At 37.9% G+C, this 21,052-nt stretch overlaps 1 protein-coding gene across 1 annotated transcript in view; it reads left to right on the top strand.

Moving 5' to 3' along the window:
- Nucleotides 1-20,870, top strand: part of LOC110381198 (nuclear factor of activated T-cells 5) — a 71,748-nt gene extending 50,878 nt beyond the window's left edge. Inside the window, 15 exon segments of the mRNA XM_049835790.2 lie at nucleotides 605-757; nucleotides 760-826; nucleotides 4,270-4,464; nucleotides 4,983-5,324; nucleotides 5,429-5,528; nucleotides 5,997-6,179; nucleotides 6,541-6,739; nucleotides 7,481-7,668; nucleotides 8,007-8,178; nucleotides 9,963-9,995; nucleotides 9,998-10,012; nucleotides 11,621-11,742; nucleotides 12,633-12,782; nucleotides 12,864-14,031; nucleotides 15,192-20,870. Coding sequence (XP_049691747.2) covers nucleotides 605-757; nucleotides 760-826; nucleotides 4,270-4,464; nucleotides 4,983-5,324; nucleotides 5,429-5,528; nucleotides 5,997-6,179; nucleotides 6,541-6,739; nucleotides 7,481-7,668; nucleotides 8,007-8,178; nucleotides 9,963-9,995; nucleotides 9,998-10,012; nucleotides 11,621-11,742; nucleotides 12,633-12,782; nucleotides 12,864-14,031; nucleotides 15,192-15,265 — 3,161 coding nt within the window. The 3' untranslated portion in view covers nucleotides 15,266-20,870.
- The last annotated feature ends 182 nt before the right edge of the window (nucleotides 20,871-21,052 follow it).

Here is a 21,052-nt window from a genome sequence, read left to right on the forward strand (position 1 = left end):
TAGTGTTTAATGGGCGGCGGGCTTTGTGGCAATCTAATGTGGAGTGACCATACTGCACCCGTTCAATGCGCTACTCTCCGCGAACAAATATTTGAGCTTGTGGTGTCAGTTCTTGGATTTACTCTTCTTTATTTGCTTTGTTGAGGTGAGGTTGATTTAAATTTTTCTTCTTGATTGAATTGATTATTGTATTCGTTTGTTCTTCCTAGGATTGTTACACGATATTAATGTCTGGGAGCTCTAGAAGGTCTAGTTCATTAAGATTGGCACTACTGTCTGCAAACGCAGTAACGCCCATTTTATGTATTCTAAGACGCGCCTGTTTTACGATTGAACATGTTATAGCATTTGGTCCATAAATTTTGATTTCGATCTCTAAATATTGTCTCGTGACTCACGGCCTGAAGACTTTGGAATTACAATTATAAACCACTTCCGTGAAACATCACGTTATGTAATAAAATTTCAAGGGTACGCGATTAAGATACAAATAAATTAATTCTGGACTCGCTTGTAATCATCGAAACTGTAAGCATATCGTCAAATGAAAAGCAAACATTTATAAATAAAAATTACTTAATTTTTATTATTTGTTTGTCGACAGGCATGAAAATGACTATGTCTACGGCTCCGACGATGAGTGCTCGGGTGCACAGGAAAGTGATGCGGGCGCCGCATAAGCGGGCCCACCCGGGTAAGACACAGCACCCGGGCAAAATGGTACACACATTTAGGCAATTCGGGAAACTCGCGGCTCACAACTGCGGCCGCCCGAACCGTGCGAAAACAGTAACGACAGCGGCCTGGGACCTGATCCCGTCAACAGGTAAGATCCATGTGGCTATACACTCGCTTTGTATTGCAATATTCATGTTTAATACGGTCTAACACGTTCGGCGCATTGGTGTCCCGCATTCGGGGAATAAAGGACATCCAATCTTATCGCACTAACTCACCAAGCATAAATGTTCCTAATAATGTGCTTAAAAAGCTTTCAATATACATATAATCTTAATTATTTCTATACAGCTTCGGGGAAAACTGTTTAACCTCGTCTGCATCGTGAATATGTTGATTTTCATCAGATGTTAGATTTGCATTGATATTTATAACGATGAAATTAGATCAGCTTATCGATGCGCAATATGTATTATACACCTACCAGATTTAACTCATCGTTATTCATAAGTGGCTCAAATATTTCTGATACAATCATTCGCATTGCAATTAACTATAGCACACTTCTTTCCTCAAAAATGCTGTCTTTTTCATATTCTTTACTTGCTGCTAAGATTCAAGTATTCTCTAGGTCAGTCACCTCCAGTTTCAACATCCAACCGCCAAGGTTCCGACTTTCTTAACCTCTATCGATATTCCAGTATTGTACATATTTGAAAGTCAATGCATCTTGAACCATGAAAAAAGTAACACTTTATTTTTGGGTAAATCGTATTAAAATCCATTCAGAACATTAAACTTTCAGACTTATAATCCGAATGGTCAATATTCTTATTTTGCACTACGCAAAAGAGATAAAATAATTGCTTTATCTTTTGCTGTAGTTTGATTTTCAGCTTTGGGAATCAAACAAACATGAGTTTGTAAATTCATTGTTATCTCAGTTAACGCTTAGTCACCGAATTCGTACAGCATCAGATAGCTAGAGATTTACGCTAGTTCTCAACTATTTGGCCTTCGTCCGCTTAGATATCACTGCGCACTCACGTCCGTGTGCGCAAGAAGCGCGCGTGCGAACACGTCCTTATCGATTTAACTACGCGATTTTATCTCTCTACTACTCGATTTTATCTGTAACTAGATTTTTATCGACTCGTCTATTGTAAACATTTTTAGGCTCATAGATTCGGAACTTGGTTATACATATTTCGGCGCAAATGTCCTGAATTTAATGGCCGAGAATTTCTCATTAAATCTTTCATCAGCTTTCATTACACGTGACGGTTCGTTAATGAAAAACAAATGACGGGACAGAAGCTCCTGAATATTTCAAATTGTTAATACAATACGGCTTCTTTGTACACGAACCTCCAATACAAAGGTAGCAACACAAACAACAACCTCAAACAAGTAAAATATTTACCAACAAACAATTGGACAGCTGCTATTAATTCACTCGTGATATAATACATACAAGTACAACATACATAAGCAAAATGACATTACATAAGGTCCCCAAGTTTATGTAATACAATTGCGGAAACATACGAAACTGAATTTAGTGTCATTGGCCGTTGTATGAGTGATTTGATCGAGTAAAGTCTAGCGCTTGTAATATATTCTCAGTCTGATTTAAAATTAACTGTTGTCATTCCACTACATAATTTAGTATTTAAGGCTAATCTATTTCGTCGAATATATTGCATCTTACAAATGCAGTTCCTGTTATGACGAAGTCGACACGATAATACGATTTTTTATCGGTATCTACAGTTGTAGAAAGTGTGCCTTTTTATGTTATCATCGAAGTTTATCTTCTTAGTTATTATGTCAACGCGTCTTTTCAAATGTACAAGTCATTTTACTGGTTTAGCAGCATTTAGTTTAAATAATCATATTTGATTTCGCTTCGTCATCGCACCTTTGTATTAAGTATTATCTTCGGCCCTTATTCCAAAATATCTTGCTACTATCTTCTTGTCAATTAGGTTTTACCCAAATTTCTTCCTTCTCATGCTATATCTAACACATAACTAATAATGTCTTTAGCTATCAAATCATTGATATATTATAGCTCAGGAAAAAACAAAAAACGTGTACTGATAATATTTAGTATTATTAAATATTTACTCGGCCAAATGATTGATGATAGGAAATCACACGTTAAACAAATGATACACATTAGCCAGTAAAGTAAACTTCTACTGAAATACGCCACGAGTGGGTATAGGTCAAGGATAGGTATCGACTAGACTGTAACTATGTAGCAACAGTTATACAGCCATGAAGAAAAACTTTTACACTTCGATAACTGTAATTAATTAACCATCTGGCATTGTTCCTAGCTCATATAAATCAATAACCTTTGTACCTTTGTGTGGAAGCTATCAAACAGTCCTTGGATGTAGAAGCCTAATTTATATTACGTGACAACTAAGCAAAGTGACATAATTACCTGAAGCCATACCATCTTTCGTAGCGACATGGTATTAATCAATGTCTTATACATCAACGCTATGATTTTCCAATCAATCTCATCGTCACATTTCACCATAGAAGAAGAATTATCATTGACCAATCTTCAATCAAACCTTCGTTTACCTTAATAAAACTTCATACGAGTAATTTGTACGCTTTCTCTTCCGTAAGTGCTAAAGTAACGTTCAATAGTTTTCCAAGTAAAGAAGTTTCCGTTGTACGCCCATCTCCCTTGGAATAATTTGCATGTTAATTTAATTAAATTAGTTGGCATTCTGTTAGGACTAGCTTAGTCATTACGTTAGTACACCTGAGGTGTGTTCGTGATCACACATTCTGAACTTGACTGAAATCTGCTATATTCTCGGCTTTATGGATGCAATTAACTTCAATCTAATATTCTTCGGGTCATATATTTGTAATTACATATTTCTGTACAGGCTTTCTTTGTTTAATTTTAACGCTTTGACATTTGCTTTTGGAGCCGCCCAACTAATAACGTAAACATTCTCATCACATATATAAGTGCTATTTACGTTTATAACTCCATAGAAACCGCACTATAACAAACCCTAGGCCACTGCATCACTTGTTGAGTGATCATTACTGCCAATCCAAAGCCAATTTTACAGTTAACATTGTACAACTCGACACTAGATTAGATTAGTCTACTGGATCAATCAAACGATTTCAACGCTGCGCAAACGCACCTCACGCTAATATAATATGTATTTTTAGCACGTTTCGCCGCACGTGCGCGTGAGTCGCCTATCTTGCAGTTACTTCATAGTTGGGCCAATAATAATATTATAGAAATTGAGGTCTTCAAAATAAAAATATTTTCTTCTGAACAGTTTTAGGTGAAACTAGTCAGAATATAAATGTTGCGCAAGAAATAGATTTGTCAGATATTCAATAGCTAGGATAATTGTCATGATAAAAATCGTAATTGATAAAATTCGAAAGAACTGAAATACAACATAGCATGACTCTTTAAAAATCACAATTTCACTACCGCACCTTGCAGAGGCCTGTCTGAAAAGACGACGAATGGCCGATGATGGGAATAACAATCACCTCAACTTTAACTAAAGCCATTAATGGCGTGTGCAGATTATCGGACACTTTGGAGGAGTGGGAACACCCGGAGTTCAAACGAAGACGTGGCGACACTGAAGCAGCGGTTAAGCGAGAATGCGAGGACGCGAACGACGCGTATGCTTTCCGCGCACAGGGCCCCGGCGAGGCCGCGCCCGCCCCGGCCGACGCTCCCGCCGCATCGCTGGCACCGGCCCTACCCGCTCCCGTGTACGTTCACTTTTTTGTTAGAGAACATTCTTTCGTCAAGGTAAAATTGGATCACACTCGAAATTCATTCACAACCTTATTTTTGTGTCTCTAACCTCCATTGGATCTTCAAGAAAATGCACGGCTCCTGGATGTGGGTAGATCCGGAGACTCCAGAGTGTCCTATCATGAATCTCTCATTAGAGCAGATGCGTTTGAGTTGTCTTAATTGACTGGGAAGGCGGTTCTAATGAATGGTTGCTTGAAAACGTTAACTTGTGCAGTGTCACGAGCGTATCCATAAATCCGCATGTTCACCGCATGTAATTGTTGCATTCGTGTGCTCGTATGCTGGTGACGCACTGATGGTTTGTACTTACAAATGTTCTGCTAATTGTTTATTGACCACGTTCATTTGTGTGTTGTCTTTTTGGAAACGACGGACGCAAAACACCATTAAGTGACTAATACGATGTGCTTTGCAGGAATAAGAAATATATGAATTACTTTTATTTTATAGAACTGACGATTTTTTACAGAATGAGAGCGGGTTGCAGTATATCTAGTCCAAACATAGCTGAAACTCCCGGAAAGAGGTTCCAAGACCCCTACAGATCTTGTGGGAAACTTGGCAGTGGAGGCAAGCTAGCAAACAAGTACCCTGGTGGGGGCAAATTAGTTGGTGCAGGTGGAAAATTAGGTGGCAAACTGGGGGGCAAGTACGGAGGCAAGTTGGCGCAGGCGATGGCGCGGAGAAGGGCGCTAGCAGCCATGGCGCAAGGTGGCAGGCCCGGGTTGGCAGCACCGCTGTCCAACAGGTCGAGAGATGGCACGGTGGAGCTACAGATACTGTGCCAGCCCGAGACACAACATAGAGCGAGGTAAATACCATCAAACCTTAAGTATGTTCACCTTATAACCCTGGATCTAATTCACCATCCACCCTATACACCCGAATATGACTCACTCCTACTTTTCCTTCTAGATATCAGACTGAAGGCAGCCGTGGCGCTGTCAAAGACAATTCAGGGAATGGTTTCCCGACAGTCAAATTAGTTGGTTACGACAAACCAGCGGTATTGCAGGTATTTATTATTTCTTTACGGCACTAAGTACCAAATTTTTTTCAGACAATCTTCTTAATAATACCCTAGAATTGTGTATCTTACATGAAAGTAAAAGCGATATGTACTCTTATGTTCCTTGATGGCGAAGGTCTGCTAACACACGTCTATAAATCAGTAGATAAGATCTAGTCGTGAGAGGCGATCTTGATGAACTATTGTGGTTGGGTTTACCACTGTAATTGAGAAGAGTTTAACAATGTTATGGAAATCTTAACACTGATTCATTATGTTAAACGATTCATTTATTACATAACTGAAAGCTCTGTTTTGTCGAACATAATTTAAACTATTAGACTATTGGATGCAAATGTGTCAAACATTTGCTTTAATTTTAGTTTCCTCAAGAAAAAATTTGGTCTCTATGACGGTCTTATGGTCTACTACCAAACGCTACTTCTCTTCTATAACAAAACACATTTCTACCAGGTATTCATAGGAACAGACACGGGGAGAGTGGCACCACATATGTTCTACCAAGCGTGTCGGGTGTCCGGCAAGAATTCCACGCCTTGCAAGGAGAGGAAGGAGGACGGCACCGTCATCATCGAGATTGATCTGGAACCCGCCAAGAACTGGCAGGTCACTTGTGATTGCGTGGGGATACTCAAGGTCAGTATCATGCAAAGGTGCCATACCATAAGCTTATAATGTCACCTGACTATCGCTTACACCATTTTAATCGTTTGCTACTGAAACTTTTGAGATGGAGTTTCATTCGCCAAACGATAACAGCAAGATCTTAAAAGTTTTGCCAATAATTGATGTCTTGCTACTAAAATGGGATTGTGGTCCGGCTGTCAAATTGATCGTCTTATATTCTATCGGGTATTAGAAGAACCCCTAATTGCCTTACAAGATTTGACGATCTATTTGAACTTTTTGTTGCCCACTTTTCTGGAAACACCTTATCTCCCAAAATACTTACCACCTTTTCTTCTTTCGTTAATAATAATGTATGTAACTATACCAGGAGCGCAACGTGGACGTAGAACACAGATTCGGCGAAGCCCTAGGCGGCGCCACAGCCGGCAGCGTGGGCGCGGGCGCAGCACACATCTCCCGCGGCAAGAAGAAGTCTACGCGCTGCCGCATGGTGTTCCGCACTGACATCGTCAACGCTGCTGGACATCAGGAGACCTTGCAAGTCTGCTCCACTCAGATTATATGCAGTGAGTGACTTTTATATTACAACGTATGAAATTTCGGGACTCTGTTGGAGGGTAGATCATTCATGAATATGATTTGTTCAAGTATATGGCGCTTACCATAGTTTGACTTTCCTAAAAATCTAGTTGAGCTTTGATCGATTTCGAATACAGTGCAGTTTGCCACAACTGAAAATTGCTGAAGAGGTCCAAAGTTGTCTGGGTGATAGGTGTAGACGCACGTGACTAAAAAAATGTGGGACAATGTAGACCTATTACAAGAACAGAAACCTTTACTGACCCTTTAGAAAAACTGATTAAATACTCAAATCACATTCAAACAAGTACCTACATTTAATTTGAATACTGTCCTAACAATCAGTACAAAAATAGAAAACAATGACATGAATAATTCCCTAATCGTTTTAACTCCGTGGTTTGATTTCAAGGTGAAACTAATTGTGTAATGATTTATGTAAAATTTTACAATTTGTTTGGAAATCATAATTAAGCGCCGATAATCTAAAGTAGATGAAACTGATGGTATGGTTACAGAGAATAATCAATGTCATGCATAATGTACTACTGTAAAAAAAATATATACCATCTTAGAAAATGATATGGCATCCCTAAAATTATTAATGAGTTTCTATCCCAGAAAAAGGTACCAAGGAGAGGTTCTGTCTATCAGGTTGTCAACTGGCTATCAGGTTCTTCTAAAATCTAACTTCGAAAGTACTAATCATAATATTCCTCGAACCACAGCACAACCCCCAGGCGTTCCAGAAGTGTGTCGCAAATCGTTAGTCTCATGTCCTGTAACCGGAGGCCTGGAGTTATACCTCCTTGGCAAGAACTTCCTCAAGGAGACAAGAGTTGTGTTCTGCCAGAGACAAGACGGACGCACGCACTGGGAGGAAGAGGTTACGCCTGACAAGGAATTCTTGCAACAGGTATGTATTGGATTTTTATGTTTTGAGGTCCCTATTAAATTAAGATATCCCTATGACTATGAGCATTATTTTCACTAATTTTGAAGTTGTATTTTGTCATCCACAGATATAGCTATATCTCAATTGCAATCCCCTTCTGATCTGGTGGCATATAAGCCAATCAGTACAAAATTCAAGCCTCCCTTCAACCGGTTTTCTAAGCATTTTCTGCTTGAGGTTCTCTTTAATCGTTTCCTACTATAGGCGGTTACTCCAGGCGAGCAAAGCTGATTAAAGCAAGGTCCAACCACGGTTGCATATCTGGCAAAACACCATCTAAACGTGAACTATCCCTTCAGACACACCTTGTGTGCTGCGTGCCCGCATACTGCCGAACCGACATAACAGAGCCGGTATGCGTACAACTGTTCGTGCGGTCTGGCGGCAAGGCGTCGGAGCCCCACGCCTTCTACTACACGCCGGGGGCGCTGGACACCGGGCCTCAGCACTGCAGCCGCCATCATTCAGCAGGTAAAACCTCGTATGGTACACTTGCCTGGCCTGGATCTGGCTTTCTGTATGTTAGGGCGTAGAAGGTGGCTAATGTTGTCGTGTTCATCTTTAAAGGGGAGGTCAGAAAAATATAACTTAATTTTTTGGGGGACTAACCATAAAAAGTTTCAGAAGAGTCAAAATTTTTGGAAAAAGATAATGAAAAAAAAAAACTTCTATTTTTGGGGGAATTTTTCATAAAAGATTTTGGAGTAGTCAAATTGACGATGGTAATTTTAGTTGAAAAAAATAAGAGGAAGATAATTTTTGGGTAAAAATTCTGATAAATAATTTTTGGGAGTTGTCAATGTAAATTGTTTTGGTTAAATAACTTTTTGATATTTTTCTGTTAAAATTATTTTGTTTGTTATTTATTTTATTTTTTTGACGCCGCTACGCATTGACATAAAGAAACGCATATACGCATACCGTATCATAAGTTAGAAGAGTCACATTCATACGATGTCTAGATGTCGTCCATGTGCGCACGAATAAACTAATAACATAGGTACGCTTGTATATCTGTGTGCAATAGAAATTGCTGTCAATATAACGCAAGGCTTTTGTTACACATTTTCACATTGTATTTTGTTGATTCTGTAATTTGGGGTTCGTTCAAAAGCCTTCTAAAGTTTTTTGAAAAAAAAAATCTCTTTTAAAATTTCTTTTAAGTGTACCATATTACTGGGATTTGCAAAATCTTGCAGTTTTGAATAAAACCCAATTTACACCTCACATAAATTTTGGACAAGGTTAAAGTTATATTTTTGTAAACAAAACTGCTTTACCATTAACTATAGTCTTCAAAAAATAAGTAGTACCTATCTTTAAAAAATATTCAGAGTAATCCAGTAGTTACAACTAAAATATAGCTAATACTCATTAATTTGATTGCTTACTGATTTTATTGTGTTACTTTAATTCTTCCTCTTCGTGTATTCGTGCCTTTAATTACTTCTGACTTGTAAAACTTACTACACTTCGAAGATTAGCCCTACACGTTTAATTAAACAAAAACACATTTCTCGAATCTTTGTGGTGGCTGTAACTTAATAATAATCCACACAGCAATTTCCGAGTTTACATTTAGAATATCGACAGACAGGCTTGCTAGATAATATTTATATATAGAAATTTTACATAACTGGTATTTGTAATGTATAGACTTTGTCCCTGCATGCATCATTTGTGGTCGAAAATGTTGCTTGGAAAGCTAATCGCTTATTATCTAATATTGCTTATAATCATCGAATACTAACTTATACTGTAAATATGATAAATTAATCTTACATTATAATGGGATATGAAATACATTGCATTAAAACTGAATTTGCTTTTGAAATGTCTAGTACCACTAAGCTTTTGTGTCGCTTGCAATTTTATTTCCTATGCGATGCTTAAAAAAATTAATTTAAAAAATATATGAGCAATATTTGACTTCAAAATTATTTCGAAATATAATTAGAAGTTTTTAGAGCTATTTTGTTTTTCATGCGATCACTTAATTTGCATAACAGTAAAAGTGTAAGCGACAGTCAAACTAAATAAAGAAACATTGATTGCCTTTGCATATACTGTACAACATGTTGCTTGGATCTAACCACGCTTATATTAGAGCATGTATATAACACTGCGGTACAATAGTTATATAATTATAATACTGAGTTAAGATATATATTTATAGAGATATTTGGAAGAAACGACTGATGCGCGAATTGCGTACTCTTTCTTTTTTCCCTTCTGTTCAAGCTAGGTCTGTCTAGGTAGCGAGCACTGCCGACGCCCGCCGCTGCCCGCTGACCGCGCCAGCACGGTACTGACACACAACACACGACACGCACGAGCACACACACACAACACACATTGTACACAACACAAATAAACACACACTGATACAAATTTGATTTAAACATACATACGCACTGTCGATGAGACGATGACCCACTTTCGAGGATTTTTTTTTATCTCTGATATTTGATATTTATTCGGGTTTTCCTCAATTAAGATATACATGAATTTTATGATTATATGTAAAAAATGATTCCTTTTCTTGTGAAAATGTAGAGATAGGTTAAAGCCTTAATTCTTGTTACTTAACGAATTTTCCTCAACTTAACCATTGACGTCACTGATAGAGTAACGAAAAAATATTTATATTGTTTATTAAGATAACGACAATTAATCTATTTCTTTAAATAATTAAAAGAGGTAAAGTTTAAATATTGCCCAAAAATCCGATTTTAAAAGTCAAAATTCCTATTTAAATATTATCCTCAACACCTGAAGATAATAGACGAGGAAAACATACAAACTGACCTTCACATCGACAGTGCACTAAATTCACACAGGCAAGCAAGACACGATACAAAAAAACACACGAAAAAGAAAAAAAATATCCAAACGACAATGGAAAATGTACTTTATTTACTTTAACACAGAGTTCACTTGCCAGTAACACTCGACTTTCGCGTAGGACAGACTTCACATCCCCCCACACTATAGATAGTACTTTATTGCGTGCCGACCCTATGTTGTATAATATTTTCTGTTTCAGCTCCGTCTTAACTGGCTAAATATTGTCGAATTTATAGCAATTTTTGAACGTTTTCACCAGGCAGACTGGTGATTTTATCTTAATATTACTCTGTCAACGAAAAAAAATACCAAATCTTAATCTAGAACGTAGGTAAGCATGATATAAACCTGCATTTTGGTATGGTATAACTTGAACTAATAAAAGAAACTAGTTGTAATTTAATTTAGACTTACTATACTGCGCGCTGAAAACGTCAAAGATTACCTGTTTCGTCACAGTCTTAAATACAGTCACCAAATTGTCAAAGATTAGTTAGCGACCGTGTTTTAGGAGAGGCCTACGCGGGACTTTTGTACCTACGACACACGTGCAATACGCTATTTCAGCTAGTGACGTCACAGCTTCGCTTGACACATCGAAGACAATATTTTGATGTGTCATTCGAAGCTACACTCCTATCTGATTATTACTATCTATTAGATTAAACATCTAAATCCATAAACATGATGTATTTGGTGACTTTTGATACTACGTCTACTTAATAAAAAAATTAAATACCTATATATTTTTTTTTAACAAAAAAAAGTTTAACATAATTTGCACATTTACATAATTTATTACAAATTGAATAAGCAATCGAGAAGTTGGTTTAAAATTAATTTAAATTACAAAAAAAAAATCTTAAAAAAGACGAATAATTAGCTTACAAAAGAACATTTACTGTGGAAAACACGCCTTTAGACTTACCGCCTCGCGGACCGTGTTTCCCTGGCCACCAAGGGCGGTGGTCGCGGCGTATCTTCCGCAGAGGATGTCAGCCAGTTGGGGCGGGGCTGGGGTCGGGTGGGGTCAGTGCGCGGGCCCCGCTGACGTGCGTGTGCGCAGGTGGCGAGGACGCGCGGCCTGTCCTGCTGTGGGCCGGCATCATGCCGCCGCCGGCGCTGCCTGTCCGTCGCCCGTCCATCATCGTGCCGGACACGCATGAGCCACAAGGACTGAAGAGCGAGGTTGGTTGTTTTGTGTTTGTTGTAGATTAGTGCACGCCAAAATAATCCTTTAGCTTTAATTTTTACTAACATTTTCTTTGTCTGGATACTTAGTTAAATTATCAACAGCAACTCAAAACTGATAATAATTCCAGAGTCAAAGGCTTTAATATAGTTGCTTCTGAGATTAGATTTTATTACCAGAATAAAGTATGTAAATGACCTATGATCAAATCATAAAATTGGATCAATTTCCGCACTGTCTTTTGGAAACAACTACTCAGGAAAACATAATCTGCTTGCATATCCTAATAAAGTTTCACAAATTCAAAAACTATACAGTGTGATTCTCATGCTGAGCTTGCTTACATGCTTAAAAATTATGCCCCAAAACTATAGCCAATAACACGACACCATATTTGGAAGAACTGGTTCGATTTCTCCTAAGATTGGTGTACATTTCATTTCTTGATACTAACTTAGCAAGCAGAAAATATCACCCTATGATGACCCTCATGTATCTTCTGTATGTGGTTCGTATCTGACCGGAATCCGAGAGGAGGGATAACACCTTTCTCACATTGGATTCTCCTTAGATGCAGCTTATAAACTATTTTATTCATTTCAAATATAGATACCGCCTAAACCCAACCCCGCAATTGACACGACAATAGAAAATCTTCTCGACTCGGTCATAAGCAATGACGACTATTTACACTTCCCTATCGAAGCCCAAACTAGTGGCACGATATTCGAACATATGGATATTGATTTTGCAGTGAGTGGAGCAATGCAATTCTGGACGAAACTGGACCATCTCTCAGTTTCGTCTAGACCGAGACATTGGCGAGATCAGCCACCTGATCCAGACAAAAACCAACGAAATATTAATATGTTTTTAAAATGTTCAGATTGATGAAACCAGTCAGCAGTCCTTAGCCGACGGCGGTGAGTCGTCGTGCGGCGCCGACGGCCCGGATAAGCCCATGAACATGTCCGACGAACTGAACATCGTCGACCTCCGGCTCAAGTCCGAGATGTCTCGGGACTCCCAGAGCCAGGTATGAACTATTACTTCTTTAAGAGTCGTTGTCCAAATTTTTTCTGTAGTTAGTTAACTTTTTTATTTTGTGGTCTCTTAGGTGGGGTTCGTAAGCGGGTACGATAGCATGAAGCTTTCCCCGAGCACCCCGGCGGCCAGCGAGCCGCCATCCCCATTGGCTTCGTTCACGCAGCAACTGCAAGCCATACAAAACCAAGTCCAGACTGACAAGATGGTGGAGAGTGTCACCGCCGCCATCTTCAACTCGGACGACAACGCACCGCAGATCTACCCCACCATGCTGCAGCCCATAGACCCCATGCGACAACTCATCTCCTCCAAAGCCGTCGATCCTTTGGAAACCGACATGAAGGTGCTCAACCCAGAACTCATGATCGCAGAGTCCGCATGCACCAACGAGCAAAGACTGATAGTGTACAACCAGATGCAGACCCGCCAGGAGGAGCCCTTCAACCCCTTCACCATCACCAAGATGGAGATGGGGACCAGTCAGATCGAGCAGCGGCTGGCACAGCAGTCCGCTCATATGGAGGCACTGGTCGAGGATGCCATGAAGGCCACGGCCGCCATGTTGCCTGACAACACTAAGTTAGATGAGCTGGTCAATTCTCGTGTGGACGAGTTATCTGCGGCGGCCGCATCTCCCGCATCTCACGCGTCAGATATTCTACTGAGCCCTAACGCGGCAGTAGCGAGCCGCGGCGGTCCGCCTGGTGAGAGGCTGCCGCTGCCGGCCGCCATGTCGCCCGACGTGATCCTCAACCCCACCGTGTCGCCGTCGCTGCTGTGCGAGCAGCCGCGCCTGCTGCCGCCCGCCGCGCAAGACGACCTCATGATGATGCAGGACTCCGTGCAGCTCACCTCCGTCAAGACGCCGCCCGCCGCCGTCAAGTCCATGATCCTCAACGCGGCCGCCGAGATCCTCACCTCCGACACCACCATGAACGCTCTCGTCACCTCTGCCATCAACACCGCCAACATCCTGACCACCGAGAGCGCGTCCAACTCGGGCGGCATGCAGGCCACGGACGCGCATGCGCAGCCGCCGGCCGAGCCCGCCGGGGAGACTCCCCTCGTGGCCATGTCGCAGGCCGTGTCGCAGGCCGTGACGCAGGCCGTGTCGCAGGCCGTGTCCCAGGCCGTGTCGCAGGCCGTCACGCAGGAGATGACGGCGCCGGTGCAGGGCCTCACGGACATGAGCGACCAGGACCTGCTGTCCTACATCAACCCCAGCACCTTCGACCAGGGTGAGTACATGGACGTATATTACAACTAGTCAGCTCGCACATCCGAACTGTCTCCCCTGACTCGTGTAAATATCTTGTAAATAGTTGTACTTAAGTGATAGTTGTATAGTGCAGTGAAGGCAGCCGCCAGCCACGCTCCCGGTTCGGACTTACGAGGCTTTCTTGACTTCTCATTTGTTAAACATTCTTATAATTACTGCAGTAGTTTTAGTAACTAAATAATTTATTAATTGAAAAAGGTTGTACTTTTTTAAATTAATAAATTGTGATGGCAACTTTATTTACTTTAAATGATAAAGTTTTGTTTGGTATATTTGAATTAGAGCCTAAACAGTAGTTAGTGTGATAGCTAATTGATTTCCTGTACAATACTACTTGCACATGTCACGCTCCAATAAATAAATGACAATGTTGTTTCTAACAAATATTACACTTTTATTTATTGCAGTGTAAACAGGGCCGCGTCGCCGCTAGTCCCCGAGCGCGGGACACTTTGCCTACTGAATGCATTTCTTGTGTCGAGGGCTCAAACGCAGTTTTTATGTGAATTTTTAATGGATGTCAGCGTAGAAATAAAGTATTTAGATATAGAAGTAATAATCTCCGAGCGTGAGGGACGGTCTGTGTTGTTATGATTCTCAGTTCCCCTTTGTTCGTAGTGTGTGTTGTAGTTGGACGTCAATTAATTGATCATGTGAGTCAGTATTACAGGGCAAATCAATTGTTGCAACATGTGTCGCTTTGGAATCCGTGGATTGTCAAACCTGCGAGTTACATATGTATTTATAGCATGGGGATATACCAGACATTGTTATACTAATGTACTATTTATAAGTATACGCCTACACCGACTATAATATCGACAAATCCTATATTTATTATACCGATATTACTCTACAAGTGTGAACCTTAGATCTTATACATAAACAATTGTATAACTTTTGCAATGATTTCTCAACAAAACGAAATCAATTGTATGTATAATGTATTCGATAAACTAAACATGTATGTAAGTATATGTATGTATGCACGGAACGAATATCTTTTTTGTAAATATTGTCATGTTTGAATATTTATATAAGAGGAATGGCGACGAGCGGCCCTCCATACAATCCGTCTGTATTAGAAATGATAATTTACGATTTGTAATTTTGTCTCAGATTACGTGAATTTAGTGAAACTTCAGAATTGGACAACATTCTACAGCAACAGCTGCGTGGATAATGCGTGTTGAGTTCGATCCATCTCCTCAATGTGCAGCTCCTCCCTGTCACTTCTGGTTCCACCAGACGCCGACCCCTAGCCTAAGTTACCGATACCGGCTAAGTTAGGCTTCTCCGACAATCTAGCTAAACTAGCATCTTACACACAGGCTTTTTATCGATATCTAAACAGCCAAAAGGCTTCTTCTACAATCCTAAAAAGTCTTGAAAATTTTTGATGCACACAATAAAATTATCATTTCTTTTACGGGTTTTTGAAACTTTTTTCTATATCGAACCCACATAATTAGGCTAGGATTTAAGCAATGTTTCGGGGGTGTGAGCACTTTATAACTGTGCTAAGCAAGTAATTAATCTTTTGCTTTATACTTCAGTCACATTGCTTAGATCCTTGTAAGTCTTCGGAAAAATATGGCTGTTTCAAGTCTGATTTAGCCATGTTTGACTGCAGATTTATTTAGTTTAATTCACTTATTATTACGTAAGGGCGGTTAGTCAGGCATTTTAGTAATAACCCATACATATTCCCCTCAAATCTTACATTATATCTTACACTAAATTAAGATATACCCTGACTAGCCGGCCACCGCCGCGCCATCTTTTGTCCATCAGAACAAAACCTTTACAAGATCGTGAAGTGCTTCCCAACAACGAAGTCTAAATTATATAAAGCTTTAACAATATTCCCGGCCACAACGATACTAACCACACACACGAAACACTTCACATATTGTAAAGTAGCTATATTTTTATATGTTGTATATGATTGTGATATGTAACTGAATATACATCGAGCCTTTTCGGGAAGAAGATCGTAACCGCCATTTTGCATATTTTACAAGAGAAGGTTTTTTTTTAATATTTCTCAAAATATTTATAGCATTAGTTTGAAATTTTTACTTGATGTTTTAAGGGCACTTCCCAATTTATTAAAATGTTAAAATTGGACTTAGTACTCTAAAATCACATACATTTGTCGCTTACGTTAAAACTGATGACCGTTATTAGGTTGAGATGATATGAGTATGTCGATTACGATAATTGTTAAAATCATTTTTTACGAGAAACTATGCCAAACAGAGAAGGACAAAGAGTCAGAAATACAAAAAAAAAACATTAATTTAAGTGAATTAGCTTTATTAATAAATCAGTAATCGTCTTCATCAGTCTCAGGTAAAACGTCTCTTGTGTTTCCATCGCAGGGCAAATCCAGATATTCTTTTGTATAAAATTCTGGTATGATACCTTTTTCGCACATTTTCTTTAAATCTTCGTATTTGGCCTTCGAGATAGGAATTTTTTCAGTGTAAGCAGTTTTAGGTTCACGAATAGCTTGTTGATTCTGCCGAGACCTCAATATAAGAGAGACATCAACAACTTCTTCGGGTCCATCATAGTCGTATTTCAGATAGAACTTGTCACCTTTTTCAAATCTAGCGTTACGCAGCTTGCTTGTTTGTATTTTAATTTTGTTTGGTAAGAAGGCTGTTGCATAGGCATTCCAATCTTTGATTTCATTATTTTTTAAAAGAATTGTTTCATATTTTTTGGGGTTAGTCCGAGCATTTCCAATCAAAGTTTGCCATTCAGATGGTGCGTAAATCGTTCTTTTCTGTATAAATCCTTCTATTGTTGCATGCACAGAGTCTACTGGCATCATGGTATGTCCAGGAATGAGGAAGTTTATAGTCAGCCTTTCAACAAAACTCGCATGATATTTCATGAAATAATGGAGCATCACAATCATGGCTTTATTTTTATTTTGTCCTGCGCAACTGTCACAGTATAATGCAACTTCATTTTGAGTCCTTCTCTCGTCAACCATTTTAAGGTATTTAAAGAGAATAGTACAGATTTCATTACACCCTCTTTTCGCTTCAGTTTCGTTCCAAAGATAACAAAATACAGATCTGGTACCGCTTTCATAAATGCTTTCATTATAATAGGCAAGCTTTCGAGTATAGTAAAAATTTACGCTTTGACCGTGAGGTGTTGTTAAGACCTTTTCGAGGTCAAAGCTTGCACACAAAAAGTTTCTGTTCTCTTTGCTTCTTTTTTGATCCTCTAGAAATAGCTTTAGTGATATTTCTTTGTCCTTAATGTGATTTTTGTAGGCATCTGATTCTATCGCTTTTTTTCTTTCTTCATCATTCAAATTCTTTATTCTCTCACATTGATCACATTTATCTTTCTTTGGTAAGTGAAACCCTAAGTTGAATTCAGTCTTAAATATTTTTCTAAACTTTTGATAACTTACTGCACCTAACTCTTTCGTATCGTCGTCTTTCAAATAAAAGTTTCTATATAAATAGGTCACATCCCTAAATTCAGTTGGTAAGTACAATTTGTTACTTTTGTTTCTGCAATAGTGTGACTGAACGGCAGGCAACTTTTTAATAAAATTAATGACATTTTGAGTTTGAGATTGGCTGTATTTATTTAGTGGCGTGTTTTTACCGCGTTGGTCAGATTTTGCAATGAAATTTGCAATTTTATGTGATTTCGTGTAACGCAGTGTCATTTGCGAAATATCAAGGGTTTTCAAAAGAAACTGTTGGCAAATTTTAACTGATTCACTGCCCTTTGGTAAGTAGTAATTGTAAGTTATTTTTCGACGATCACTTTCTGCTCTTTTTCGACCGATTTCACATTCCTTAATACAAGACAAAATAAAATCTCTTTGTCTTTGTAAGGATCCAAGACCCCAATAGAGTTCATGAACGCAATTTCTCTCGATTTCAGTAAACTTATTACCGCAGTCATTCCCGCATTTTTTACCTAAGCAGGGATTAGGTTTGACAAATTTTCCCTTTCCAGACCACCTCTCAGACCTTTCTTTTTGTTTTTTCGTTAGGGATCGTTTCTTCCGCATACCCTTTTTACCAACAACACCTGGGTCTTCCTCTTCTGTGCTATCAGAACTTTCTTTGGTTGAGTCCGAACTGTCAATTGTCGTCGTAGGAATTTGAATAGCTGACGTGGATGGGCGAACGTAGTCGTCCATACTTGTAAATACTTGCCTTGTCTTCTTTCTTCTGCTAGGAATATGCCAAGACTGGTCAGAGTCATATCCACTAAAATCTTTTTCTTCTTCAGAGTTTTGGTCGATAGACGAGCAATGTGTAGAATCTGAGTAGTCAACTAAAGCATTAGTTGGTATAAGTTCAGCCACCTCCTCCATTTTCTGGAAGCGAAATAAAAGCGCTATACAAACCAAAATCGCCGCCACCCAAACAAAAGTTAAAGCACAAAAAAAACCCGGGAAGGAAATTTAAGATTGAGGCATAACATGAAACAAACAATCGATTACTAGATGGGTTATTTGCACCCATAACATATTTCATTGAAATGCACTATTGCAATAAAACTTGTCATCAAACTTAATAACATGCAGAAGGTAATTTAATTTATTTAAGAAGTCAATGCATTTAATCAAACTCAGAAAAATAATTAGCATAGTATTTTACTTAAGTCTCTAAGTACTTTTTTGTAGTTATTATTTTTGTTCACATCACAAGATTCAAATAATTTAGTTTCACGTTTCACTTACCTTGTCGTTCGATAACACGTGTTTTATTACTTGAATACCTGTTTACACAAATACACACTAGGAATATTTAATTTTAAAAGTATTCGCAACGTAAGTGAAGAGAGTTTATCACAGAGTCGAATAAACTTCAAATTTAAAACACGTTGAAACCTGTCTTGATGCTACACTGCCTACAAATGCGTTTCGATTCACTATTAAACTATTAAATAGATTCTTTTAAACATAAAATAATAAGCAGTTTCTATTATTCTATTAAGTTATTTCTATTACTACCTATAGTAAAGATAACTTTTCTTCTATAGTAACCAAAGTTTACGCCATTCACATTTCATTTATTTGCGCATTATAAAGTTACAGTTCTCGAACAATTAAACGCAAAACGTATTTTATTTCTATCGCAAGCAACAAGTATTTAACTTAAATTGCATAATTTATTATCGTAAATGCCAAGTAGGGAGCTTGCAATAAAATTATTAACCTAGTATTATATCGTTAGCGACAGGTACTATATTTACGATCTGTCAGTCGGTGTAGGTTACGTTCATAAACTGAATGGGTTGTAACTTACGATGAAAATTTCGAAATTGAAAAAAAATCAGTTAACTTCTTCTTTGAACTCTAAAGTGAGTGACATAAGATACAAAATCAGATGATCTGGCCGTTAATACAAAAACATTTTTTTGGGAATTTTGGCGCTTACGATGTTCTTCCTGAAAAGGCTCGACATATTAATCAACATAGTAGTTAATATTTGTTTTAAGTAAGTAAGGAAATTGTACTGATGTGATGTTAGAGCAAAGAGTATATTAAAATTATGTTATGAACATTTATTATTAGTTAAATGAGTTTTTTATAGAGTCGAATGCTACATATTTGTGCCATTTAAATAAATGTAAACGTAGGTATATGTTAGTGTATGGAGCATATCGATAGGGTTCTATCAACGAGGGTATTGGCCGACATAACGATGTAAGCGTGCCTTTAGGACATTGCACATAACTTTACGACATTATTGTTGCCATAAGACGAAAGTAACATTCAATTAAACAGATCATGACCATTTTATACGGCTATATTTCGTCTTGCAACACTGGGACTTATGGCGGTGACTATGTCTAGTTTAATAGAAAAAAATATACATTATACAGTATTTCAATCAGGGACCACGACGCAGATATACAAATATTATACAAAATAGACATTTTGTATACAAAGTCTACAAACATTTTATACTGATATATTAGATGCTGCATATGAAACGCACCAAATACTATGATGTCTTTAAATATTTATATCTACTGTTATGAACTCAAGGAAAAATATATGTGTGAAACAAAAATATTAAAATTGTATAAATGTTAAAAATTTGGTGCATCGATTGTGCTTGTAAAATGTCTACATTAAATTATTTAAAATGTAAAATGTAACTGTAGTTAATTATTGAAAGAAAAAGAAAACTAAAATTACACGAACATTTTCCAAGCATGATGTGAGTTTTTCATGATACATTAGATGTGAAGTAAAATGTATATTACTACTACTGGGAATCTCCACAGTCTTCCTTTCAAGTGTTTCTGAATATTTCATATCAGAGATACATCACATTTACTGTATTTTATACCTATCATCATTATATCAAACAGTTGTGTTAATGGCGTAAATTATTTGAAAAGGAGAAGATAGTTAATAGTTTGTGTAATAAATACCTAAATTGTGCGTTGATTTTTGTGAATTATTAAGTTTGCGTTAAATTAATTATTAATTCGTTAAATGTATCCTTGTTAATTTGCTGAAAAATATTTATACTACATAAAATTGTAGATACAAAAATGATTTTGAAAAAAGTTGCTCATTCCTCAATTTTGTATATTTTGATGTGTTTAATAATGTTTGAACAGTGGTTGACTATCTTCTTCGTTTGAAAGTATCTGTATAAATTATAACGTATATCATTACGTACACTGATAGATCTCTAGTCGGTCTAAATCGATGAGTGCTATTGCCGAGCGCGCGTTCATCAAGTATGTTATTTGTTTTGATGTAATTAATAAATGTTATGAAAAATATTTTGTTCTCGTTTCATTTTTAACCCGCAGCATAAAGGAAATATGTAAAGAACGCATCATGGTAAGTAAATTAAATCCCGTGACATGAAAAGACCGAACCACAGCGCAGGTTTATAGAGACAAATCGTGGTTTTAAAAATGTACCGGTTTTAGTACTAGATTTAAAACATTATTTTGAGCAA

This window comes from Helicoverpa armigera, chromosome 6 (assembly GCF_030705265.1).
Source record: "Helicoverpa armigera isolate CAAS_96S chromosome 6, ASM3070526v1, whole genome shotgun sequence".
NCBI lineage: Eukaryota > Metazoa > Arthropoda > Insecta > Lepidoptera > Noctuidae > Helicoverpa > Helicoverpa armigera.